We start from the raw sequence: 27,314 nt of genomic DNA, 5'->3' as shown, positions 1-27,314 counted from the left end.
CTTGTCACATCGTACAAAAATGTTGTGAATAGCCGTGTACCATGTGACCTCTGTGATCATTCACAGATTTCACATGTAGTAAGCAATGATGTCACAAGTGACATCTTGCTTAATACTTTGCATGTGATCACTGATTGGCCAATCAGTGATCACATGATCGGGACCTCGCACAGAGGTCCCGTCCGACGATCGGTGTTCCACTGTGTCCAGGGTGCTCGCACAAGCAGGGGGCGGGGAGGCTGTTTATAAATGGCCACCCGCCCCTGCACTGCCACCGTCTGGCCGTTTATATACAATGTTTATATACAATGGCCGGATGGGAAGTGGTTACTGTGTCTCTGTGCCACCAAGACGAGTGTTTGTTTTGTCAGAGATGTAGGAGAGGCCATCAGAGGCCAGTTGGTGTAAGTCCATTGTAAAATGTATGCTTATTCAATACAAATATGTTTTTCTTTACAGATTTGAATCTGCTGCAATTATAAATGTTCTTGCTTTTCTTTCTGCTATACGTGATGTCAATGAGGATCCAACAATTTTGCCCAATATTACACTTGGATTTCGTGTGCTAGATTCATATTTGCATCCTAGTTTTGCTGTAAGGAATGTTCTAAGGATTTTATCTGGACCACGGAAGACGGTCCCTAATTATTCATGTTCTAAAAAAGCTGAACTGGCGGGTTTCATTGGAGATCTTTGTTCAGTGACAACAATTCCAATGGCAGAGATACTGGGAATCTATGGATATACACAGGTAGATGCTGAGCCTTTTATCTTTCCGTCATGTGCAAAATTCTAATCAAATAAAGCCAATGAGAAAATGCATTTCATTCAACTGAAATGATTGTGAAAATAACTGCTTTGTGCACGGAACGCCTCCTGATATTAAGTTTTAAAGAACAATTATATTTAGTATGTCGTCTTTAACTAGTTGCCAACTGCAGATAGCCGAATGAAGGCTACACTGCGGCCAGCCAGTTCTGGGAGGGCGTCATATGACATCCTCCCAGAACGCGCTCTCCTGCACGCCCCCAGCGATCTCCATGATCGCTGTGTCCTACGGACACAGTTCATCACGTGATGTGGTAAAAGGCCAATCACAGTGGCTTTTTACCACGTGATCAGCCGTGTACAATGACACGCTGATCACAGGGAAATGCAATTGCCGGTTCTCGGCTGCACTTTCCTCACGCTGTCAGAATGTGGGGAATGTACTGCCAAGAACCAGCAGTTGTCAGAGCGGGGATCGGCACCGATCATCAGAGTATTGATGATCAGTGTCCTGGTGATCGGTGCCCAGCAGTGCAACCCACCAGTTCCGCCCACCCGTGCCCAGCAGTGCCACCCACCAGTGCTCAGCAGTGCCACCCACCAGTGTCCAGCAGTGCCACCCACATGTGCCACCCACCAGTGCCCAGAAGTGCCACCCACCTGTGCCCATCAGTGCCACCAACCTGTGCCCAGCAGTGCCACCGACCTGTCACCCACCTGTGCCCATCAGTGCCCCCCACCTGTGTAACCCAGCTGTGCCCATCAGTGCCACCCACCTGTGCCCATCAGTGCTACCCACCAGTGCCCATCAGTGCTACCCACCAGTGCCCATCAGTGCAGCCCAGCAGTGCTGCCAGTCACTGCCCAGTAGTTGTGCCAGTCAGTGCCCAGCATTTGCACCAGTTAATGCCCAGCAGTGCAGCCAGTCAGTACCCAACAGTGCCGCCAGTCAGTGCCGCCTATCAGTGCTGACTATCAGTACCCATCATCAGTGACGCCTATCAGTTCCACCTATCATTATTCTGGCTTGCTCAGTGTTTCACAAGCTGCTGCTATGATTGCTTTCCTCTGTATTCTAGAGGATTCTCTAATTATAGTGGGTGGAAGGATAGGAGAGCAGTCTGAATATTTATGGTGCAGAATTTTAAGAGAATCCACATTCTTTCTGGCAAGTCCCCCTAAAAATGTTGGTGGTGTCTCTCCTATGAATTTTGGGGGTCACCCCGTGCTGTTTACTATCCCCACCCCTTTGTTCACATTCACCTTTTAGCTGGGAATTTCCAACAAAATGGGTTAGGTGGGGATGATTCACAGTTAGCAATACTGGTGCATTTCCCACTCCAGCAGGAGGTTTGACTCATTCGCTGATCCTCCAAACAAGCAAAACTCAGTCAGAGCATGGGTTGACGCTGAACTAGAAGCTCATCTGTACTGATAGCTACTGGACCAGGCTTGTTATAGCTTGAGTTCACACAGGATTGGTGTGGAAAACCTCCCTGCACTCATCCCATGCTGAGCGGAGAGTGGGAGATTGGGGATGTATACTATGGAAGCAGATGCTCCATATTCTCAGTGGTAGGAGAGGAGAGAAAGTGGTGAGGATTTCAGATCCCCACTTTTCTCTCCTCTCCTTGCAGGGATGACAGTTTGGGCTAGAGGGCTTTTGATTGATCAGCACCCTCACATGGACGGTGTTGACCAATCAGATGCAATCTAGCCCCTACTGTCATCCCTGCAAGGAGAGGAGAGAAAACCACTTCACAGGTCTAGGGATTTTAAATCTACACCGCTTTCTCTCCTCTCCTTGCAGCGAAGAAGTTGATTGGCTACCATGCACAGCTCTACCAGATTCTGAGTGAACCAGCTTTAGTATATAAACCCCTATATGTCTAGACCAGGGGTAGGCAACCTTAATCGTTTCCTGACCACCCTATAGCTGATCTACCACTACAGGGTGGCAGGGCTGTGCAAATTCACATATAAAATGTGATTTTTCATTACCTGGTAGGGGGCGTACACATGTCGCCCTACATGTGCTGCCATTGGTGGCTACAGCTGTCGATCACCGGGTCCCGGCCGAAGATTGCCCACCGACAGCTGGCAATCGCCAAGAAACACTGACAGGGGAGAGGTCTGTATGTAAACAACAGCATGCTGCTTGCATAGTAAAACACCTTCCTAACCCCTTCCTACCCAGGGCAATTAGTACAGTGTCAGTGGATTTTATTAGCACTGATCACTGTATTAGTGTCACTGGGGATGTCAGTGGCAGTTAGTTCTCTCCAGTGTCAGAATGCCCGCCGTAGTCCCGCTATAAGTCGCTGATCACCACCATTACTAGTATATATTTAAAAAAATCCCAGTATCTATACCACCATTTGTAAATGCTATAATTTTCACGTAAACCAATTAATTTACACGTATTGGGATTTTTTTTTTGTTTTAGTAAAGACATGTAGCAGAATCCATTTTAGCCTAAATTTATGATGGAAATAGATTTTAAAAAATTTTTTCACCGGATATGTTTTATAGCAAAAAGTCAAAAATATTGTTTTTTTTCAAAATTGTCATTTTTTATTTTGTTTATAGTGCAAAAAATAAATAAACGCCGAGGCCATCAAATACCACCAACATAATGCTCTATTTGTGGGGAAAAAAGTACATACATTTAATTTGGGTGCAGCGTTGCATGACTACGCAATTGCCAGTTAAAGTAACGCTGCGCCGTATCACAAAAAATGGCCTGGTCAGGAAAGGGGGGGGGGGTGAACCCTCTGGAGGGCAAGTGGTTAAAGAGGTGGAGATCTACCTGAACAACATGGGAGAAGTCAAAGATCACATAGCATTGCACTCTGTTTGATGCTCAGGGATGGGGGGTCCGCAAGCCCAGACCACCATCTACCAGTCACCTAGCCGCGATCAACTGATAGAAAGCAATCTATAGGTTGCTGACCCCCGGTCTAGACTATAGAAGACTATTTCAATTCCTTTTATCTTGTGGATATATTTCATAAAATTGACAGCAGCACTGAAAATAATGGCTCTTTTTCTGTTCTATAGATCAGTTATGGAGCTACGGACTATTCTCTAACCAACAGGCTTCTCTATCCTCATGTATTCCGGACAGTTCAGAATGACCACGTTCACTATATGGCTGTTATTAAGTTGCTGAAACATTTTAGCTGGACGTGGGTTGGAATAATTGCATCACAAGATGATGCCGGAGAAAAAGATAAAGAGATATTAATAAAGTACATGAAAAGTAACAGTATTTGTGTGGAATATATAATATCAATCGGGCCTTATATGTTTACTGATGACACTGATATAGAGCGTGCTTTTATTAAAGACTCTAAAGCTAAAGTAATTGTAATATGTGGATCATTTATCAGTCAGAGTATATTGTATATGTATTTATATGAAGAAAGTACTAGCTCTGATAAAACATTTATCTTTCCTCCTCTGAGGTATTTGAGCTTTTCTGGATATAATCCAAAGTCTATCTTTAATGGTAGCTTGGCTGTGGATTTATACCCTTTATTCATCCCAAATAAAGAACATTTTTTTGATGGAATCGACAAGACTTTTAGCTTAACTAATTCATTTAGAGACATCTATATTTTATCAATTGCAAAGTGTATGTCTGCAAACAAAGAAAATGAAAATAGCACCATTTCATGTCTACTTAACAATAATAGTTCTATGGGAGAAATGGTTCCAAATTTATTTCCTTTTGTGCATCAAGGACTCTCTCCACGAATTTATTATGCAGTGAAAGCTATGGCTGAAGTACTGCATTATATGAACCTGATCTATAAAGGAACATTGAATACAAAACAACCTTACAGGCACAAGGTAGAGTACTCTCCAGGGGCGGACTGACCATTTGGAAACTCAGGCACTGCCCGAGAGCCCGGGGTCAGTAGGGGGCCCCATGAGATGCCCCTGGTACCTTTTTCATAGGCATTTTTGAGTTTGGTCAAGGACACAGGGGCCCCATGATCCCCTATTGAGGGCCCAGGGTCAGTAGGGGGCCCCATGAGATGCCCCTGGTATCTTTTTCATAAGCTTTTTTGAGTTTGGGCAAGGACGCAGGGGCCCCATGATCCCCTATTGCCCGGGGGCCCCATGAGTTGTCAGTCCGCCCCTGGTACTCTCTTTTTTTGGAAAATATAAAATAAAAAAGCGATATGGTCAATTTTCAAATATTCAATCCCTCTACCAAATCTACTAATTGGCCCATTCATGGTAGAGACACTTTCAGGGACAAATCACGCTGCAATATGAACGGGGTGAATAAATGTTTTTTACACTAATGTTCCCTTGCTCTGTCAGGCTTCCCTCTACTAAGTCACCGGTCACACCGCTGCGATTTAAAATTGTGAGATTTGTGTGCAATTTCAGGTGCAATTTCTGAAGACTTTATGGCTACTTGTGAAGATTTTCAATGATTTCTTGCAATTTGCAGTGCAATTTCCATTATATTCTATGTATGTGAAATCGCATCAAAACTGCAGAAAAAGTAGTGCAAGAACTATAGAAATTGCCTTGCCACAAATCACACATGTTAAGACACTGACATTCACATTCATTAGATGAAATTTCAGGTGTGATTTCAATTTGCATTAGGTGTAATTAAAACCGTACCGGTATGATTGGGCACTAAAATGTTTTTTCAGCTACACCCTATACATATACACTACAGTATATTGCCAAAATATTGGGACACCCCTCCAAATCATTGGATTCAGGTGTTCCAATCACCTCCATGGACACAGGTGTATAAAATCAAGCCCCCAGGAATGCAGAGTGCTTCTACAAACATTTGTGAAAGAATGGGTCACTCTCAGGAGCTCAGTGACTCCAAGCGTGGTCCCGTGATAGCTTGCCCCCTGTACAATAAGTCCATCCGTGAATTTGCCTTGCTAAAGTGGAAGCAACTGGGAACAACAGCAACTCTCATGTAAAATGAGGGAGCGGGGGGGGCGTGACTTGGGGCGCATGGAGCTGTAGGACGTGTCCTCAGGCAGGTCCCAGTCCACACTTCTCCCACAGGGATATTTACCTTCTCCTCTGCTCCTGTCACTTGCTCCATGGGCAGGAACCAGCACTGGAACCCCAGGAGGTCAGGTGGGGGCCGATCCAGCTGTGATTTATGCTTCAAGAGGTCTACGGCCGCGGCCTTGCATATTCCAGCAGACAAGATGGCGTCGACCTTCTTCTGCTCCTCGGGACACAGAGCCGCAAGCAGACATGCAGGTTAGCTCCCAGGGCCACCTCTCCTCTCCTGGGAACTCTGACAGGCTCTTTCAGCGGTCCCGTAGCCCTTCTCAGATGTCTCTTTGCTCCGGGAATGGCTGGGGCATGCAGTCTCATATCAGGTCCTTTCATGAATATATTAGATCCCTACCTACTAAGGTAGACTTTGAACATTGTGTGAAGCGCATAGAGAACACATACAAACAAGAGATCTCTGATCTTAAGAAGGATCTTTGTCTACGTATGGAAGACATTGAAAATACCTCTGACGGCCATTGTAACGCATTACAGTCCCATGATGAGGCCCTCAACTCTCATTCTACAACAACTCATGTACCAACAGGATGATATAGAGAACAGGAACAGCAGCAACAATATACGGATCAGGGGTGTTCCAGAGTCCATAGAATCTAAGGACTTCCTTGCAGCGATTACTGCCATCTTCAACCAGTTACTGCAACAGCCTAAAGATGCATATATTGAGCTGGACCGCGTACACCATACTCTGGGCCAAGGAATCCTGACCCCTCTTTTGTTTGTGATATTCTATGCAGGGTTCACTATTTCAAGGTCAAGGATGCCATTATGTGTGCAGCCAGCACACAAGATACCATCTTGTTTAACGAGATACCAGTGATGTTCCTCCCTGACCTTTCCCGCTAGACACTGAACATGCGCCAAGCCCTGCGCCCACTCATTCAGCTGTTACAGGATTGACACATTAGATACCAATGGAGGCTCCCCTTTCAACTCAGTGCCTCCCAGAATAGTAAATCTGGGCAGTTCCGCACTCTCGGGGACTTGCTCACCTTCCTCTGCACTTTTGAACTGTCTCAAGTGGCTCTTCTGGACTGGCCCTTTCAACCGCCAACTCCAGGTCTTCCTTTTGCCCCACAATGGCAGTGGTCTGGCAGTAAGAAGCGCTCCAGGTCCTCTTCTCAGAAGATTCCAGATGGTTGACTTCCCAGCTGCTACGCATTGGGAGGTTTTCCTTTTTCTATTTGTGTTTGCATTTGACTGCATGGCCTCCACCCCTACTAGGTGTTTTCCGGGGTTCTGTTGGTTCCATCACTACATTAACGTTATTTTTCTTGAATTGTAATTGTTACATGTTGTTTTTTTTTGTTAGCCATACATTGTGTGTTTTGGTTTGGGGTTAGCTCCTGAGTACTACTGCCTGTGTTTTTGGGGGGAATGGTAGGGGGCTCCTTTAATCCTTCCTGTGAGGGTTTTGCGCCCCGCCTTTCATTTTGTGGGGGAAGCTCTCCCACTGCTCGTGGGCTCATGCTTCTCTGGAGAGAAGGATGGCTTGTTTTCCTCCATTTACCTCCTGAGGGTATGTTATACACATTTTTCATGAGGGGGTTGCTTTTTAACTTGAGTAGCTTCCCTCTTGGTATCTGTTTCCCTGCGGGAGGCCTGGACCAGGACCTGCTCAATGTGCCTTTGAAGTTCCCCACCTAGGCCTCTCAGTGTGTTTTTTTTTACGCACTGTATTGTATTTAGACGGTTCTTTGTCTACTAGTTTTTCCTGTCTGGTTTTCTTCTTTTACTGGTTCTTCCTTTTCTTTTCTATGCCTTCTGTTCTTTTGTATTTTCCTTTCTCTTTTCCTTCCCCCATACCCTTTCCTTCTTACTTCTGTGAGATGGGGAAACAGCTCTCATTGTTTGAATACTGCTTGTGTGGAATAAATTAAATGTTTTGACTGACATTCTTCAGTTTAGCCACAAGATGTCACTGTTTTTCTAACACAGCCTCAGACTGCATAGATATTTCTATATTCATGAAGAGGAGGAGTTTTCACACAGAGTTGAGGGAACAAGAAGAAGAGAGAGAGCAGCCATGTTTAGAGGATGGTGAATGCAGGGGCCGTGTGGGCTGAAAATCTGATGAGATCCAGGTGTGGCAAAAGCTGGTGTTGAGGTTGCTTTCCTCGTTCGTGACTTTACTGTATCCTGGGGAGCCAACCCCGGTACACGGCTTACACTTCTCCCATGAGAATCGTGAGTGACACGGGGGGCCGCCATCGGTGGCATTTGTTTCCCTCGCCCTTTATTCCCTATGGTGGGTAGGACCCCAATTAGTTTCTCCTCTGTCAACTGCAGAAGATTCAATACCCCAGAGAAGCAGAGCCAAATGCTCTATCACTTTCATAAGACTGAATCCCAAATTTTGCTCCTTCAGGAGACCCATTTCCATACGGACAGTATTCCGGTTCTCCAGAGTTGCTGCTACACCCAATGGTACCACAGTACTAATACACAAGCCAGGTCTAAGGGGGTGTTGGTGGCCTTCCATAGTACCTTTAGTCCTGAGGTCTTGGACTCCCTCATAGATCCTACCGGTCAATATATTGTTCTTAAATTGAAACATCAGGATTTAGTCTTTATGGTGGCAAATATTTATAGTCCCAATCAAGACCAAGGTCCCTTTCTCTCTGCGGTTCTGACCAAATTGTCCTCTTTTGGTGGTCCCTGTTTCATCGTGGGAGGTGACTTTCATATAGCTCTTTCACCTGTCTTGGATACTTCCTCAGGTAAATCGTATCTTTCCTTCTGAGTGTTAACTCAAATTAAATCCCATCTACATGACTTGCATTCAGTGGACATCTGGCGAGTTCTGCACCCTTTGGAGCGGGGCTATAGTTATTTCTCGGCGGCTCACGCGTCTTACAGCCGCATTGATTACTTTTTAGTTTCGCAGTCCTTACTTGATTCCCCTATTTCAGCCTCACTTGGTCACTTCTTATGGTCGGACCACTCTCCCATTCATCTCATTGTACACAACCTCTCTATGTCTTCTCATTGTTTTTCCTAGCGTTTAAATGATACTTTGCTTAAAGACTCCCTATGTGGCGTGGAGGTTACGAAAGCTATCCAAAATTTTCTTCTTGACCTTGCTTCAGATACTATGGGTCCCCTTACCCACTGGGAGGCCCTCAAATGTGTTCTCCAGGGGGGTTTTGTTCAGCACTGCTCCAGCTTAAAGAAGGCCCGGGCTTCGGACATTCGCCGGTTGTTTTCGGTTGTCGCGGCCTTAGAGTCCACTCATAAGCGCATGTTGGATCCTTTGCTCTCGGTTGAGCTGTCTAATGCCAACCAGGATCTACTTCAATTGCTGGACTCCTCCTCCCTCATTGCATGTGATACAGCGCATAATACTCATTATTCTTTAGCCAATAAATGTGGCCAACGCTTGGCGTGGGTACTCCACTCTTGCCCGTCCTGTCACCCGATCCAATGTGTTCAGGCACCCAATAATACCAAAACTTATAATAATAAGGGAATCTCCTTGGTGTTTGAATTTTTCTATTCTGAACTCTAAAATGTATCTCCTTTGACACCTGATGCTCCTGTTGGCCCTTGCCCCTTTCAATACATCCCCTAGATGGCTTCGCTGGTTCTTGATGTACAGAACTTCTTTGATCTTGAGAAGCCTTTTCCTGTTCCAAAAGTCCTCGGGGCAATTAAAGATCTCAAATCCGGTAAGTGCATGGGTCTCGATGGGTTTTCTCCACGATTCTTTAAAATTTTGCTGGCCCCGCTTTTAGCCCAAGCTTTTAATGTCATTGACGACTCTCACCTGTCTTATCCAGCCTTTCTTTCAGACAATATTTCAGTTATTCCTAAACTGGATAAGGATTCATCCCTCTACAGTAGTTATCGCCAATTTCCCTGATTAACCTAGATGTCAAGTTATTTGTGAAACTTTTTGGGATCAAAGTATACTGCCAGGATTATGTCCCTTTAGTCTTATCCCATGGCGTTGGTTCTTGTGAATGACACATCGTCTTCGTCCTTCTCTATCTTGAACGGCACTAGGAAGGGATGCCCTCTTTCTTCTCTACTTTTTTTTTGGTTATGGAACACCTGGCGTGGGCTATACGGGCTAACAATTCTGTTGTGGGTATCTGTACCCCTTCCTCTCATCACAAACTTTCTCTTTATGCAGATGACCTTCTGGTTCACATGCAACAGCCACTCATCTCACTCCCTAGTCTACTTCATGAGTTTCATAGGCTTGGTTCGTACAGTAACTTTAAACTGAATATCTCAAAAACGGAGGCGCTGAATATTACTCTGCCCAACAATATGTTGTCGCATCCTCACTCCAATTTTTTTTTTCATTGGTGTCTGAAGGCTATTTCCTACCTCCGAGTACTGATACCTTCCAGTCTTGCTGAACTGTACTCCCTTAATTGTCTGCCCCTGCTTTCTTGTCTGCGTAAAGACTTGGCCTCATGAGGAGCTTCCTCTTTGCCCTGGTTTGGACGCAATAACACCCTTAAGATGGACACTGTACCTAAATTGCTCTATGTTTTCCAGACTATACCGGTTTTGGTGCCCAGGAGTTTCTTCCTCTCCTAGCATTCTATATCGATCAGGTTCATTTGGCATCGTGGTTTTTCGAGACTGTAGTACAAGTTGCTTACTTATCCGAAGCTCTTGGGTGGAGTAGGTTTGCCTGATTTTGAGCTGTATTACAGAGCCGCCTTGCTGGCACATATGCTTGATTGGTTCCCCAGACCCTTATGTACGGTTTCTTCCATGGTGGAACAAGACCTATTGCCGATCGATTTACAAACTTTCCCCTGGGGTTACGGCCATGACTTACAGCGCTTCCCCGGCTTGTCGCCCTTAACTGTGGAGGACATGCATGTATGGCATAGATGTGGCCTTAATACCCTACTGTCTTCCGATATTTCCCCTCTGTCATCTCTATTTGACAATCCTTTCTTTCCACAAGGGATGGGTTCTTCTGTTCTTGGTCCCTTCTCCCATGCCTCCTGACTGGTAGCTCATGGCTTTATTCATCCTCAGATGGGCCTCCCTCTCCTCCTGGGTTGTCCCAGGGATTGGCTGACTGCTTTGCACTTATCTTCATTTTGTAAACACTTGCACTCCTCCTCTCATATCCATCGCCCACTCTCTGAGTTTGAGCAGTTATGTTCCCTTTCTGAACCTACCAGACATCTTTTAGCTTCCCTCTACAGATTATTACATTCCGCGATTCACTCTGAACTTCCATCCTATACCAGGGCGTGGTCCCAGTATCTGGGTAGGGACATATCTGATGGGGAATGGCTTACGTCATTCCATTTTACCCATAAATCTTCTATATCCTGCTACTCACAGAAATACAATTTTAAGCTCCTCTCATGATGATACGGTATAGGGATCCCTTGTCCATGCATAGGGTATTTCTTCTACATCCGACCTTTGTTGGCATTGTAGTGAGGCTGTGGGCACTCATTTCCCCATTTGGTGGGATTGCAACAGAATTCAACCATTTTGGTACCAAGCCTTTGATGTTTATAATAAAATCTATGGCGAGTCCTTGACCTCTTCCCCGGAGATGGCTCTTCTTTGTATATTACTGGGTTCCTTGGCGGCACAAAAGAGATGCCTACTGTGTTTCTTCTTATCTGCGGCTCACCAACTGATACCCCTTTTTTGGAAAACAGCCACCCCTCCTCCCCTTTCTTTGTGGGTCTCTACAATTAAGGATATTTTGTGCATGGAAGAAATGTTGGCGTTTGCCAATGACACTTATGACAAACATAAGTTATTGTGGTGGGTTTGGCTCCATTTCTCCTCCACGAGCCTTCGGGAATTGTGTGTTCCTGCTGTGCCTCCCCAAACCTCGTTCATTTGGACTAGTGGACTCACTGTCATCTGTCTAGGTACTGGTTTCCTTGCTTCAGATATTACTTGTCATGTTCCCCCTCTGGCATTTGTCCAGGTGACCACCGGTGTGGCCCTGCCCCCTGTCCTTTCTCGGTTCCTGACTCCCCCTCTGCCTTTTCTCACTTCCTGTGCTTGTTTCTTTTCTTTCCCTTTGTTTTTCCTTCTTGCTACATTTTTTGCTACAGTGAGCTATCCAGTGACAGATATTAATGTTCCTTGTGCCTTACCTTAGGGTGCGCACCTGGGTCATATGTCATTGTAATGCTTATGTTGTTTACTAATTCTATCGTTGTGGTGTTCAGATTGTTTTTCTTTTTGAATTGTCTTCATGCTTAGACCAGTGCTCTGGTCCCATATGCCTGTACTCACTGTTTTCCCTTTTCTTTATATATATATGTCTTCTTATAAAAAGTAATAAAGACAAATTTGCCTTTAAAATGAGAGAGTGGGGTCAGCACACGCTGAAGAGAACAGTGCGCAGAAGTCACCAAATGTCTAAAGTGTCAATAGCTAAAGACCTCCAAACCTTGTGTGGCCTTCAGATTAGCACAACAGTGTATAGAGAGCTTCGTGGAATGGGTTTCCATGGCGGAGCAGCTGCAACCAAGCTTTACATCACCAAGTGCAATTCAAAGCGTTGGATGCCGTGGTGTAAAGCACGCCGCCAATGGATTCTAGAGCAGTGGAGTAATGAATCACGCTTTTCTATCTGGCAATCTGATGGACATGTCTGGGTTTGGCGGTTGCCAGAAGAATGGTACTTACCTGACAGCATTGTGCCAAGTGTAAAGTCTGGTGGTGAGGGGATTATGGGGTGGGGTTGTTTTTCAGGGGTTTGGCTTGGCCCCTTAGTTCCATTGAAGGAAACTCTTAAGGCGTCAGCATAGCAAGACATTTTGGACAATTGCATGCTCCCATCTTTGTGGAAACAGTTTGGGGATGGCCCCTTCATGTTCTATCATGACTGCTCACCAGTGCACAAAGCAAGGTCCATAAACACATGGATGAGTGAATTTGGGGTGGAGGAACTTGACTGGCCTGCTCAGAGTTCTGACCTCAACCCCATAGAACACCTTTGGGATGAATTAGAGCAGAGACTGTAGGCCAGGCCTCCTCCCCCGACATCAGTGCCTGACCTGACAATGTGCTTCTGGAAGAATGGTCCAACCTTCCCATAGACACCCTCCTAAACCTTGTGGACGGCCTTCCCAGAAGAGTTGAAGCTGTTATAGGTGCAAAGGGCGGGACCAACTCAATATTGAACCCTACGGACTAAGACTGGGATGCCATCAAAGGTCATGTGCGTGTAAAGGCCGGCCGACCAATACTTTTGGCAATATAGTATAGAATATATGTAAAGTGTTGAGAGCGTGTCTTTCGGTTTAAGTGTTGTTCGGAGAGCTTTAAAGAAGCTCAGATGGTCAAACCCAAATCTGACAAATTAAAAATTCTCATTTTCATGGGCTTATACTGTAGGAAAGGGGTGTATACAAAATAGCATGGGAGGTGGGCACTGCACTGGGGAACATGTACCAAGACAAAAAAAATCTTTAAAATTCCATTCAGCCAGAAGCTGTAATTTATTTAAATGCTTAAAGTGAAACATTAAAAAAATGTCCATTTCCTTTAAATAACATGCCGGGGGGTGCCCTAATCCTGCCTGTTAAGGGGCGCATCTCTGTGATGTACAGAATGAGCTGCATCACTGACATTTACAAAAGTATTTTAAATTACACTTCAGTACCAGCTTTTCTTTTTAAACAGCTCACAGACCCCTCTTAGGATCTGCTATGTATTTTGACGGACCTTTGGATGGGTGTTGTTTCTGTTGTTGTTTGGTGTGTGCTTTTTATTTATTTTTTTAACCACCTCCTATCCGGCCGTTGTATATAAATGGCCGGACGGTGGCAGTGCAGTGTTTATAAATGGCCTCCCCACCCCCTGCTTGTGCTCACTCCCTGGGAGCATGCAGCACCGCAATCCGGTGCACGCTGTGTCCTCTGGACACAGTGGAACACCGATCGTCGTACGGGACCTCTGTGCGAGGTCCTGATCATGTGATCACTGATTGGCCAATCAGTGATCACATGAAGAGTAGTAAGCAAGATGTCACTTCTGACATCATTGCTTAGTACGTGTGAAATCTGTGAATGATCACTGAGGTCACATGGTACAAGGCTATTCACAACAGCCTTGTACCATGTGATAAGTTGTGACTAATCACAGCTCACACAGTAGTTCTCAATGGCTGAAAGAATGCAGCCAGAGAGAAGGAAAAAGTATTGCTTTTACAGCCTTTATGGGTGTAAAAGCAATCAGTGTAAAAAAAAAAAAATCACCCCCCACAAGTAGTACAGTGTCACCATGGTGACACTGTACTGCTAGGGTGACAGTATGTAAAACTCCTCAGGGAACCCAGACATAGTCAGAGTAGGGTCCAGGTCACTCCACCATGCTCAGTTTGTGACAACTAAGTATATTGATTATTTTCTACAAGATCTAGAAATAATCTGATGGACACTGGGGGCTGGATATAAATATTGATTTTCCTTTGTCTGGTTGCTTTTCTTTACTTAACACGTTTTATCTTTCTATATTCGAATTGAAGTTGTATCATCTTTTAAAAGAAATTAAATATGAATTTGGATTACTCGAGCCAAGATCATTTTTTAATGAATACGGAGAATTTGTTTATCATTACAAAATTACAAATTGGGTATTTAAGGATAATGACACTATGATTTATAATGATGTGGGAAATTTTACATCCTGGGCACCAGAAGATCAGCAATTACAAATGAATACTAAAGCCATAACATGGAAGCTTGGCAATGAGGTAAGTCCATGATATACACTCACCAACCACTTTATTAGGTCCACCTTGCTAGTACCGGGTTGGACCCCCTTTTGCCTTCAGAACTGCCCATTCTTCATGGCATAGGTTCAGCAAGGTGTTGGAAACATTCCTCAGAGATTTTGCTCCATATTGACATGATAGCATCACACAGTTGCTGCAGATTTGTCGGCTGCACATCAATGATGCAAATCTCCCGTTCCACCACATCCCAAAGGTCCTCTATTGGATTGAGGTCTGGTGACAGTGGAGGCCATTGGAGTACAGGGAACTCATTGTCATGTTCTAGAAACCAGTATGAGATGATTTGAGTTGTGTGACATTATCCTGCTGGAAGTAGCCATCAGAAGATGAGGACACTGTAATCAGAAAGGGATTGACACGGTCACCAAAAATAATCAGGGAGGCCATGGCATTTAAACAATGCTCAGTTAGGACTAGGGGGTTCATAGTGTGCCAAGAAAATACCACCATTACCAGCCTGAACCATTGATACAAGGCAGGATGGATCCATGATTTCATGTTATTTACACCAAATTCTGACCCTACCATCTGAATGTTGCAGCGTAAATCGAGGCTCATCAGACCAGACAATGTTTTTCCAATCTCCTATTTTCCCATTTTGGTGAGCCTGTGTGAATTGTAGCCTCCGTTTCCTGTTCTTAGCTGACAGGAGTGGCACCTGGTGTGGTCTTCTGCTGCTGTAGCCCATCTGCTTCAAGGTTTGATGTGTTGTGCATTCAGAGATGGTATTCTGCATACCTTGGTTGTAATAAGTGGTTGTTTGAGTTACTGTTGCCTTTCTATCATCTCGAACCAGTCTGCCCATTCTCCTCTGACCACTGACATCAGCAAAGCATTTTTGTCCAAACAACTGAGTCTCACTGGATATTTTCTCTTTTTCGGACCATTCTCTGTAAACACTAGAGATGGTTGTGTGGGAAAATCCCAGTAGATCAGTAGTTTTTGAAGTACTCAGACCAGCCCGTTTGGCACCAACAACCATGTCACATTCAAAGTCATTTAAATTCCCTTTCTTCCCCATTCTGATGCTCGGAACTTCACCAAGTCATCTTCATTATGTCTAGATGCTTAAATGCAATGAGTTTCTGTCATGTGATTGGCTAATTAGCAATTTGTGTTACTGAGCAATTGAACAGATGTACCTAATAAAGAGGACGGTGAGTGTAAACTTGGAATAACAATAAAGATGAAGAATTTGGGATTCATTAGAAAAATAGGAACTGTGTAGAGATACATTGCTATTACAGTCTTGGATTACAATATTATATGTGCTGAGATTGTATGTACAAATATTATACAGCATCCATTATCATAGCAAATTGTACACTGATGTTTATTGATGTCTCAAGCCTACACTTAGGAAGCAGAGTCATTGTTACATCATTGCTATGGGCCTGTTTATTTGTTAAGTCATTACTTGAAGCAGAGTTCCAATGAAACTAACTCACCTGTCCCTCGATCCCTCGGTGTCCTCCATGCAACCGGTTTCACTGTCCACCCTGTGTTCCTGGCACCGGCATCTTCAGTGTGGGCATCCGGCTGTGACAGCTTGTGGCTTTACAGCCGGGTGCCCACTGCGCATGCGCAACACCTGTCACATGTCACAGGAGACTACAGGGGGACAGTCTGGGTGACTGCAGTGGAAGTGGGAATGGGTAGCTGTCAATTTCGGGTACCTCGCCCCACAAAGGTGCCAATCCTTAACAGGTAGCAGGGGACCAGTCCTTAAAGCAGAACTTCCACTTGTGGGTGGAGCTCCGCTTCTAGAAAACAAAGTAACAAAGTAATATGTACAGTACATTGGTTTTTAGGGACAGATATGACTTTTTATCATTTGATATTGTCTTAAAAAAATATTTTTTTATACAATCTACTTAGTGCTTAAAAATAGTGTTACTGTAGATAAAAAGTATACATTTCATTTTATAATCTTCCCCAATATAATGACACTAAAATTACAGTTTTGGTCCAAGTGTCCCAAAGCTATTTACAAAGTGAATAACATCTTTTGTTTACATGTTGCACAGTTTAATGCAGCACTAAAAACACTTGAACAAAGCAAATAAAAAAATTGAAATATTATTTGTTTAAAAAAAGATAAATAACTAAATAAATCATTAGAAAAATAATATCTAAGGAGATAAGGGGGTGGAGTTAATTAGGGCTGGTAATAGTTAACTAGGGCTCTGTAAGGGTCTAAATAGCAACACATTCAGTTCATCTTCACAGAAAAAAATAATAAATGGACATATTTTCCAGACTTGTCCTCCAGCTGCAGCCCATACCTCTGTACTGACTTTCTGTCTGAAAGTGGGAGGACATGTCAGGGAGTGTGAGAGCGCTCATCTGCACCCCCATAGCCCATGAAACTACAAGTCCGACTGCCACCAAAGATGGTATTTGTAGTTTATCCATTCACAGGAATTTGTGAATGAATGACATGGCTGTGTAGGCAGAGCCCTGCACAGCCACAATCGTTTTTGAAAAGTCACAATGGGTGCAAGAATGGGGGGAGAAGAACCCCCACCTGCCATCACAGGGAGGAGGGGACCATGGGGAGAAGAAATAGAAGCTAGAACGTGTTACAAGGTCCACCCAAATCCAGCCACTTCAATAACCAGGTACTCTCACCTCCTTCCTGCCCAGGCAAAGTTTCAGCTTTCAGCACCGTCGCACTTTGAATGGCAATTGCACAGTCATGCAACACTGTAACCAAATTAAATTGTTATCTTTTTTTTAAAACCACTTTCTTTTGGTGGTATTTAATCACCATTCATGCTCCCAACATTGTGGGAGAAGTTAGGGGATGGCCTCTTTCTGTTCCAACATGACTGCACACCAGTGTACAAGGCAAGGTCCATAAAGACATGGATGAGCGAGTCTGGGGTGGAGGAACTTGACTGGCCTGCACAGAGTCCTGACCTCAACCACAACACCTTTGGGATGAATTAGAGTGGAGACTGTGAGCCAGGCCTCCTCCCCCGACATCAGTGCCTGACCTCACAAATACACTTTTAGAAGAATGGTCCAACCTTCCCATAGACACCCTCCTAAACCTTGTGGACGGCCTTCCCAGAAGAGTTAAAGGTGTTATAGCTGCAAAGGGTGGGGCCAACTCAATATTGAACCCTATGGACTAAGATTGGGATGCCATTAAAGTTCATGTGTGTGTAAAGGCCGGCCAACCAATACTTTTGGCAATATAGTGTATGTCTGAGTTCAGATCTTAATGACTTACAAATATACAACATATGAGATTGTAAAGGAAGGAAATCTCAAGAATTAAAATTCTTAGTGATAGGAATCACTTTGATGCAGTTGGCTAACTTGAACATATATTGCAATGTACATGAACCAAGAATTCCTGTTTTTTATGCAAACGTTTGCTAGGAATAAATAAGAGTGTATGGTAATTGTGGAGAGTTCATTTTAAATGTTAGCGTGAGTGTGTGTACTTGTCAAGCAGGGCCTGATCTAGGCTGTCTGATGTGGGGGTGCAGTAAAAAATGTCAGGGGGGCAGAGGATGTGAGGTCAGTAGGGTAGTATACAGGGGGTCAGCAGGGCAGAGGATAGGATCAGCAGTTTATAGGGCAGTCTATAGAAGCCATTAGTTTGTAGGACAGTGTACATGGAGTTATCAGAGAAGAGGACAGTGTGCAGCTGGACAATGTACAAGAGTCAGTATGGTAGTGTACAGGGGGGTCAGCAGACGATAAGGGGCAACAGAGCATATGACAAGGATCAGCAGGGTGGAGAAAAGGGGTTATCAGGTCACCAGGATGGAGGATAGGGGTCATCAGTGCAGAGGGCAGGGGTCAGCAGGACAGAGGACAGGGGTCAGCAGGGCAGAAGACAATGGTCAACAGAGAAGAGCCTCATAGCTCCTCCACACCACAGCACATAGCTAAGATTGGATTCCCTTACAGACACAGCATCCATCTGCACAGTGTGTGGCTGGCTACAGATTGAGGCTGCGTCTGTAAGGAAATTCAAGCAAATATCAGCTATGTGCTATGAGGATCTGTTAAGTGCCTTCATATCATGTCTCACTCCCCAAAGAAATCATCCCTCCTAGAGCACGTCATATTATCCTCAAATTTCCCATCTTAGCAGAAATCCTTCCTGCCAAACCCCCCTCCCAGCACAAATCCTATCCCCCAAATCCCCCCTCCTAGCATAATCCCCTCTCATTCCCCCTCCTAGCACAAACCCCTCCAAATTACTCTTCCCAGCACAAATCCTCTCCAGCCCTATCCTCTTAACCCAAAATCCCCCACCCCCTCCTAGCACAAACCCCCACCCCCTGCATGAAAAAATCCCCCTCTTAGCCCAAATCCCTCCACTCCCAATCCCCCCTCCCAGCACATATCCAACCAAACTCCTTCCTTGCACATATTCCTTCTTAATCCTCCCACCTAGCACATATCTCCCCCAATCCCCCCTCCTAGTCCTAGCATATTCCCAATCCTCCCAATGCCCCCTACAAACACATATTCCCCCAATCCCCCTACAAACACATATCTCCCCCAATCCCCCTCCTAGTCCTAGCATATGCCCCCATCCCCCCCTCCTAGCACATAACCCCCTCATTCCTCCTAATAGCACATATCCTTCCACCCCAATCACCCCTTTTAGCAAATATCCCCCCCCCAATCACCCTCCCCAGAACAAATATTCACCAATCCCTCTACCTTTTTATTCCAAGCACAAATTACGAGCACAAGTTAACCCTCCAACCCCTCACATTATGTTCCCCACCTGTATGTCCCCCCCCACCCCCACAGGAGACAGGAGAGAGGCTGTGCTGTGTTCTCCTGTCAGTGCAGCGCTCCTCCACACACAGGATCGTTTGTTCGGGCTGCACACAGTGTAATTACCATGGGATAATAGTCTCATGGGATGTGATAGACCTATACAAAATACTAATAATAATAATAATAATATCTGAATTTCAGGTCCCAGTATCTCGATGCTCAGAGCCCTGCTTACCTGGCTGCAGAAAAAAGGTTGGATCTTCTGTTCTCAAATGCTGCTATGAGTGTGTCCCATGTCCAGAAGAAGAGATATCCAACATTTCCGGTAGAGTTTGTGATTTGTTTTGGTCTGGATAGAGATTACCACTATTGCCCTCCAGAGGATTCCCCCCCCCCCCCCTTCCTGACTAGGCCATTTTTTGCGCTACGGCGCTGTGTTACTTTCCCTGACAATTGTGCGGTCATGCAACGCTGTACATAAATAACATTTATGTCATTTTTTACCACAAATAGAGCTTTCTTTCTGAGGTATTTAATCACCTGTGTGTTTTTTATTTTTTGCGCTGCAAACAAAAAAAGACTGACAACTCTGAAAAAATATATATATTTTTGACTTTTTGCTATAAAACATATCCAGTAAACAAATTTAAAGTAAAATTTCTTCCTAAATTTAGCCCAAAATGTATTCTGCTACAAGTCTTAGCTAAAAAAAAAAAAAATCTCAATGTGTGTAAATTATTTGGTTTACGTGAAAGTTATAGCGTCTACAAATGGCGGTATATATACTGAGATTTTTAGTTTGTTTATACTAGTAAGAGCGGCGATCAGTGACTTATAGCGTGACTGCGGCGGGCATTCTGACACTGAGGGGGAACTGACTAACTGCTACTGACATCCCAATGATACTAATAAAGTGATCAGTGCTAATAAAAAGCACTAACACTGTACTAATGACACTGGGCAGGAAGGGGTGGGGTGATCAAAATTAACAGTGTGCTGTGTGCTGTTTTACGTGATGTGCAATGTGTGTTTTACTAGGAAGACATGCTGCTGTGTATTTCTCTGATGTGCAGAGTAATACACAGCAGCATGTCCTTGCTGACAGGAGAGAGATCTGTGTTTCTTACACACAGGTCTCTCCCCTGTCAGTGATACTTTGCAATCGCCAGGTGCCAGCGGAAATCCGGTGATTGACATCCCTAGCCGCCAATGGTGGCGCGGTAGGCTGCACGAGTGTGTCCTCTGCCCGGGAATGCAAATCACGTATAATACCTGATTTTGCGCAGCCCTACCACCTTGTAGCAGTAGTTCTACTATAGGGTGGTGGGAAAGCAATTAAAGTACATCAAGGTAAAAAAAAATACTCAGTACATTACTACAAGGTAAGCTCATTTTCACAGGAGTTTGTACACCGCAATAAAAATAAATGGTGTCAGCTCTGCCCAATCATCTTTTGCTACTTTACTGAACAACCAAATCCCTCCCCATCTTTTAAATATAGAGAGCAATTGTTCTGTAATCTTAGTCAAGAACTGGGAGGGTTGAGATAACACTGGGATAGGACAGCTCTTTATTTCCTGCGGAATCAAAAGGTATTTTTTGCACTTTTCAAAAACATAATTCTTGGCGAGAAGTCATTGGGAATGGATCATGTTGGTGGACTGTGTGCATTGGATGATGTGATTGGCGATGGAGTTATAGGGATGAACGTACCTAGGTTCAGTCTGAAGCAGGATCTAGGAACTTAGCTAAAGTTCTGGTGCCGAATCTGAAATTCTTTCACAAATTCTATTAAAATTCTCAAGTAATGATGAGCCATACCCACTTGAGTTCGGTCCATTGTGCACTCTGCAAACTTTACCTAAGTTTGGATGCCAACATGTAATCCTATTGAAATCAATGGGAGCCAAAAATTAGAAGTCAGTCATGGCCATTTTCTAGGCTAATTGACAAGGGATTGTCAAGTAAGTGGCATGAGGGGGTGCTGCAGGGTACTGCCCCGAGAAATTTACCTAAGCAAAAAAAAAAAAAGGTGAAAAATGTCTGTTTGGCAGGCATGACGTGCTTTAAGAACAATATTAAATAATGCAACATTTTCTTAAATACCAAGCCTGGGGTACCCTAAACTGCCTGTGAAGCAATGCCCCTGTACTATGTATGCAAGCTACTGCAACCGGCCTGGCATTTACAAAGAAAAATGTAGCACTGCCTACCTAGGAGCTGCTGAAGTTTTTGAGTCCCCCTATAGTCCTGCACAACCAGGCAACACACATTTCCTCAGTCAGACTTTTCATCCAGGAGACATTAACCAGTCCCTGAGCTTTGTTTTGTAGTTTTATTAGGAGATTTTAACTGGGATAGGGATAGGGATGTATGGGATGCCCAATGGAAGTCAGCTTCCTGGAACTAAATACAAGACTTTCCAGCAAAAAAAATCCTCTCTTGGAGAGCTAACCAGCATACCACCCCAGACCCTAGATACTCCTTATCCAGCTGTTCTGGGGGAGTCCCTGAGCAGGGGATCCAGTGCCTGTCACTTTAAAGTAAGACAATCCTGGGTAGTTTCCCACCAGAGTGCTCCTTCCCTATCTGGCCCAGAGGGTGAAGGTCTACTCACTCAGCCCTTCTCCTGTGTTGACGATGGTTTGGTGGCTGCTACCTGGCCTCCTAGCTGTGCTGCTCCTTCCCTGCCTAACAAGTGGTCCTCTCTAAGGGGGCCGGTGAAGTCCCAAGCTTTCCTCCTTCCAAGCTTCCTGCGTGGAGTAGAGACCCAGAAATGTAACTCCACATCAATCCATATAGCTAACATGATATCATAAAATATCCCGCACTGCCTATGTAAGCCAACAAAACAACTCACATAAAAACACAGATGATAAAGGAAGCTGCTGTTATAAAGTGTTACAACACCTCAATGCATTCAGTGTAAACCCCCTCCCTCCCCCCGCTATGGGTAACAGTGCTACCTTACCCTCTATTTAGATGGAAAAAAATACTGAAATTAATCAAAATCATATCCATAGAATAGTCCACAATAAAAGATTCCACCACAAATGTGTCAGTGCTCCAACGTGTACCTTATTAGGTACACTTTGCTAGAGCAAAGAAAATATCCTCAACATCCATTATATCACCACCACCAGCAGCCTGATACAAGGCAGGATGGATCCATGCTTTCATGATGTTTACGCCAAATTCTGACCCTACCATCTGAATGTTGCTGCAACCAGTCTGCCCATTCTCCACTGGCCTCTGACATCAACAAGGCATTTATGTCCACACAACTGCCACTCACTGGATATTTTTTACTTTTTCAGACCATTCTCTGTAAACCTTATAGATGGTTGTGTGTAAAAATCCCAGTAGATCAGCCAGTTTTGAAATACTCAGACCAGCCCATCTGGCACCAACAACCATGCCACATGCAAAGCCACTTAAATCCCCTTTCTTCCCCATTCTGATGCTAAATTTAAACTTCAGCAAATTGTCTTCACCACATCTAGATGCCTAAATGCATTGAGTTGCTGCCATGTGATTGGCTGATTACCAGTTTGTGTTACCAAGCAATTGAACAGGTGTACCTAATAAAGAGGCCGGTGAGTGTAGAGTGCTCCAAGGATGTGTTTTCAGGTTGGGGTTCATCCAGTGAGGGACCACAGGGATTTCACACCACATTCATCAGACAACTCTGACCCCTTGCATTAACAAGTGAGTCAATAAGGTACAGTTTCCCATGGATCCCGTATCATGAGGCTCAGCTCCCCCAATGGTCTTCATCCAGCTCCCCAGTGAACATGTGTCACAGTCTCTTATGGTAGCTTTAGACTTTTCCTTGGCATCTCTCCTCCATTCCAAAGTGCTGCTCAGATTTCATCCTGCAACAGAATCGGGCTGATTATGGATTTTGTTGCAAGCTGAAGTCTAAGTAGTACTTTCAGTATCCGAAAAGTTTACAGAGTGTACAACGAATCGAAATCAGGTACATTCAGCTCATCATTACTTGAGAAATCTATAACTTTAATAATAAAATGATATGACATTTCACACTTGTATAGTGAGGATAGAAATATGGAAGCAGCCCTTACTGACTTAATTTTTAAACATTCCAGATGCAGAGTTTTTAATTCATTTCTGGTTTCACTTATTTGTAAGTCGTTGACCTGGAAAAGAATCCAACCAATGAAGATTAAAATGTTATAAAGTGGACCATGTATTAGATATTTTATTTCATGTTATGTGCATGGTTGCTGGTAACGTGTAAAGGGTAACATCTATAGATATTTAACATCTCACTGAGATCATAGCACTCCCTTTGTCAACATCTTAATTGGGGATGAGCCGAATGTACCGGGGTTCGGTTTGAGAAATGTATAGCAAAAAAATATTGAAATTCAGATTTGGAATCTGAACCCAATTGAAATTGTTTGGAGCCAAACCGTCATCTTCAATATTGGCCACTTTCTAAGCTAGAAGTCAAGAGATTGCCAAAAAAGGGCATAGTGGCTGGGCACTGACCGGAGGAACATGTATCAAAGGAGAAATAATTAAAAGTTGTCATTCAACAGAACAATGGCACTTTGGAGCATCCCATAGGGCAACATAAACATAAAGCTTATACACTATATTGCCAAAAGTATTGGAACACCTGCTTTTCCATCACATGAACTTTAATGGCATCCCCCATTAGTCTGTAGGGTTCAATATTGAGTTGGCCCCACAATTTACAGCCATAACAGCTTCAACTCTTCTGGGAAGTCCATCCACAAGGTTTAGGAGGGTGTCTATGGGAAGGTTTGACCATTCTTTCAGAAGCACATTTGTAAGGTCAGACACTGATGTCAGATGAGAAGGCCTGGCTCACAGTCTCTGCTCTAATTCATCCCAAAGGTGTTCTGTCAGGTTGAGGTCAGGACTCTGCGCAGGACAGTCAAGTTCCTCCACCCCAAACTCGCTCATCCATGTCTTTATGAACCTTTTTTGTGCACTGGTGGGGCTACCCACAAACTGTTACCACAAAGTTGGGAGCATGAAATTTTCCAAAATGTCTTGGTATGTTGATGCCTTAAGAGTTCCCTTCACATGAACTAGGGGGCCAAGCCCAACCGCTGAAAGATAACCCCACATCATAATCCCCCCTCCACCAAATGTTATACTTGGCACAATGTAGTCAGGCAATTACCATTCTCCTGGCAACCAAACCAAACCAAACACGTCCATTGGATTGCCAGACTGAGAAGCATGATATGTCACTCCAGAGAACACGTGTTCACTGCTCTAGAGTGCAGTGGTGGCATGCTTTACACTACTGCATGCGCCGCTTTGCATTGCATTTGGTGTTGTAAGGCTTGGATGCAACTGCTCAGCCATGAAACCCCATTCCATGAAGCTCTCTACACACTGTCGTTGTGCTAATCTGAAGCCACAAGAAGTTTGGAGGTCTTTAGCTATTGACTCTGCAGATAGTTGGCAACTGTGTGTTCCAGTCTGCGCTGGCCCCACTCTGTCATTTTACGTGGCCTACCACTTCTTGGCTGAGTTGCTGTTGTTCCCAGTTGCTTCCACTTTGTTATAATACCACTAACAGTTGACCGTGGAATATTTAGTAGCAAGGAGATTTCATGGATGGACTTATTGCACAGGTGGCAACCTATCACAGTACCACGCTTGAATTCACTGAGCTCCTGAGAGCGACCCATTGTTTCACAAATGTTTTTAGAAGAAGTCTGAATTCCTAGGTACTTGATTTTATTTACCTGTGGCCATGGAGGTGATTGGAACACCTGAATTCAATGATTTGCAGGGGTGCCCCAATTCTTATGGCAATATATTGTATGTCTTTGTTGTTTAAATGAAATAAAAATTATCCACAAAAAAAAGCCCAAGGTCAAAGTAGGTGCCATCACACATCACAGACAGTGCAGTAGTACCCATGTCTACAACAATGAAGTCATACCATACTTATCAGAAATTGAATATTGCAGAACTCCATGGTGGGTCCAGTTGGGGGGTGGAGTAGCAGGTGTAGGAGAAAGAGACCAATGTGCCAACATTTCCTCTACATTCTTCTTTTTTCTTTTTTTACAAACTTTGCAATTTCTTAAAAGCATCAATCATGTTTTCATATTTAATACTGGCCATAGCCAGTCTCTACATAAAAGGAAGTCCGGCAACCCTATTTTTATGTTACATGATAGCTATAGAACCAGAGAAAAAATAAAACAAAAGATCAATCTATAATACAACTTACACTGACATTTAAATACTATTCACTCTCCCACAATGAACTGGAAATCAAATTGCTAGCTGTGAGGCAAACAGTACATATGTTTTTTTTTCTTAGAAACTTTGACACAGATGCTCATTGTATTTGTATTGATCTTCCTGCAGACAGTGAAAACTGCATGAAATGTCCTGATGATGAATGGCCAAATGAGAAGAAGGATCGGTGTGTTCCAAAATCGGTGGAATTTCTCTCCTACACTGAGGATACAATTGTTGCAGTATTTTCATCTGTCTCCATCCTCTGTTGTCTTCTGACTGGTATAATATTGGGGATATTTGTACATTACCAGGACACCCCCATTGTTAAAGCGAATAACCAGAACCTGAGCTATCTCCTCCTGGTCTCCATCATGCTGAGCTTCCTCTGTGTCTTCTTGTTCCTCGGACGTCCAGTAGATATAACCTGCATGCTGCGTGTCACCTCTTTTGGAGTCATCTTCTCAGTTGCCGTCTCTTCTCTACTTGCCAAAAGTATGATGGTGTGTATTGCTTTTAAAGCCACCAAACCTGGAAGTCCCTGGAGGAAATGGATGGGAGCCAATCTGCCCAATCTTATAATCTGTGTGTTCTCACTTGTTCAAGTCCTAATCTGTGTCACTTGGTTGTCTATTTCTCCTCCCTTCCAGGATCAGGACACTCACTCTTATCAGGGAAAGATCATCATTCAGTGTAATGAGGGTTCAGTTATCGGCTTCTACTCTGTCCTGGGATATATGGGGCTTCTGGCAGCTGTGAGCTTCATTATAGCTTTTTTAGCCAGGACATTACCGGACAGTTTTAATGAGGCCAAGTACATCACCTTCAGCATGCTGGTGTTCTGCAGTGTCTGGATTGCCATGATCCCGGCCTATCTGAGCACTAAAGGGAAAGACATGGTGGCTGTGGAGATTTTTGCTATAATGGCATCAAGTATTGGACTTCTTGGTTGTATATTTTTCCAAAAATGTTACATAATTCTGTTCAGACCTGACCTGAATACAAAAACAGGTTTGCTTGAAAACAGAGGATAACATATATTTTTAGTGTTATATATATATGATTACTTTGCTAATGTTGCAATTTCATCTATAACAATACAAATGTTATTTTCTCAGTATATTGAGAATGACCACTGTTAAATTTTCATATTTCAAGCTTTTCCAAAGGTCCATGCATTTATTTATTGCTCTCTTGAAAAGCTATGGACATCTCTGATATCTGACACTTTGAATTTGTTCAAAACTTTGTTCCCTGTTGGGTTTAGAGGTTCCTCTTACTGGCAGCCACATCACTACAGAACGGCCTTTTTCATCCAGGGTGCCCAACTTTCTAGCCACCGACAAAATAAACAACCAATGATGTCATCAGTTGATAAGAAGGACATGGGGCCCCTGCACAGCATCCTTGCTTGTCCCTCTCCTTCCCCTCTCTGTCAGCTCTGGGGACATTAGCTGAGTGAGAAAGAGAAACTGAGGGAGAAGAGAAACAATGGAATACTGGCCAGTACCAGTGTGCAAAGGTGTATTTGCCTGAAAGAATAAATCATCTTTGACGTTGAGTGCCCCACATGTGCTGATGTTGCTGTGTTCTCTGAAATTGTTAGTTTAGTTTTTACATTTTGCAATTTGTGCCTCAAGATTGTGCAAAATTTTAAAGGGTGCCTTGACTAGAAAAGGTTGAAAAACACCACTACAGAGCACAATAG

At 43.9% G+C, this 27,314-nt stretch overlaps 1 protein-coding gene across 1 annotated transcript; it reads left to right on the top strand.

Annotated features, from left to right (window-relative positions):
- Positions 1-316: 316 nt before the first annotated feature.
- LOC149449828 (vomeronasal type-2 receptor 26-like) lies at positions 317-26,640 on the top strand. The gene is made up of 8 exons (XM_089692722.1): positions 317-375; positions 460-751; positions 3,829-4,131; positions 6,371-6,520; positions 9,416-9,512; positions 14,310-14,551; positions 19,550-19,673; positions 25,736-26,640. The coding sequence occupies exons 1-8, from the start codon at positions 317-319 to the stop codon at positions 26,638-26,640; spliced, it is 2,172 nt and encodes a 723-aa protein (XP_089548848.1).
- Positions 26,641-27,314: the final 674 nt, after the last annotated feature.

This window comes from Staurois parvus, unplaced genomic scaffold (assembly GCF_062004578.1).
Source record: "Staurois parvus isolate SC_StPar_1 unplaced genomic scaffold, SC_StPar_1.0 ptg000602l, whole genome shotgun sequence".
In the NCBI taxonomy this organism is placed as follows: domain Eukaryota; kingdom Metazoa; phylum Chordata; class Amphibia; order Anura; family Ranidae; genus Staurois; species Staurois parvus.
Note: the sequence above shows the minus strand (reverse complement) of the source record. Positions and strands in the feature narration are given on the sequence as shown.

Bases quoted from the DNA above. Each gene is read 5' to 3' on its own strand.
- LOC149449828 (XM_089692722.1), top strand. From the start codon at position 317: ATGGGAAGTGGTTACTGTGTCTCTGTGCCACCAAGACGAGTGTTTGTT. The intron at 4,132-6,370 runs GTAATTGTAATA...ATGTACCAACAG, and splicing joins TTAAAGACTCTAAAGCTAAA to GATGATATAGAGAACAGGAA. The intron at 14,552-19,549 runs GTAAGTCCATGA...TCTGAATTTCAG, and splicing joins CATGGAAGCTTGGCAATGAG to GTCCCAGTATCTCGATGCTC.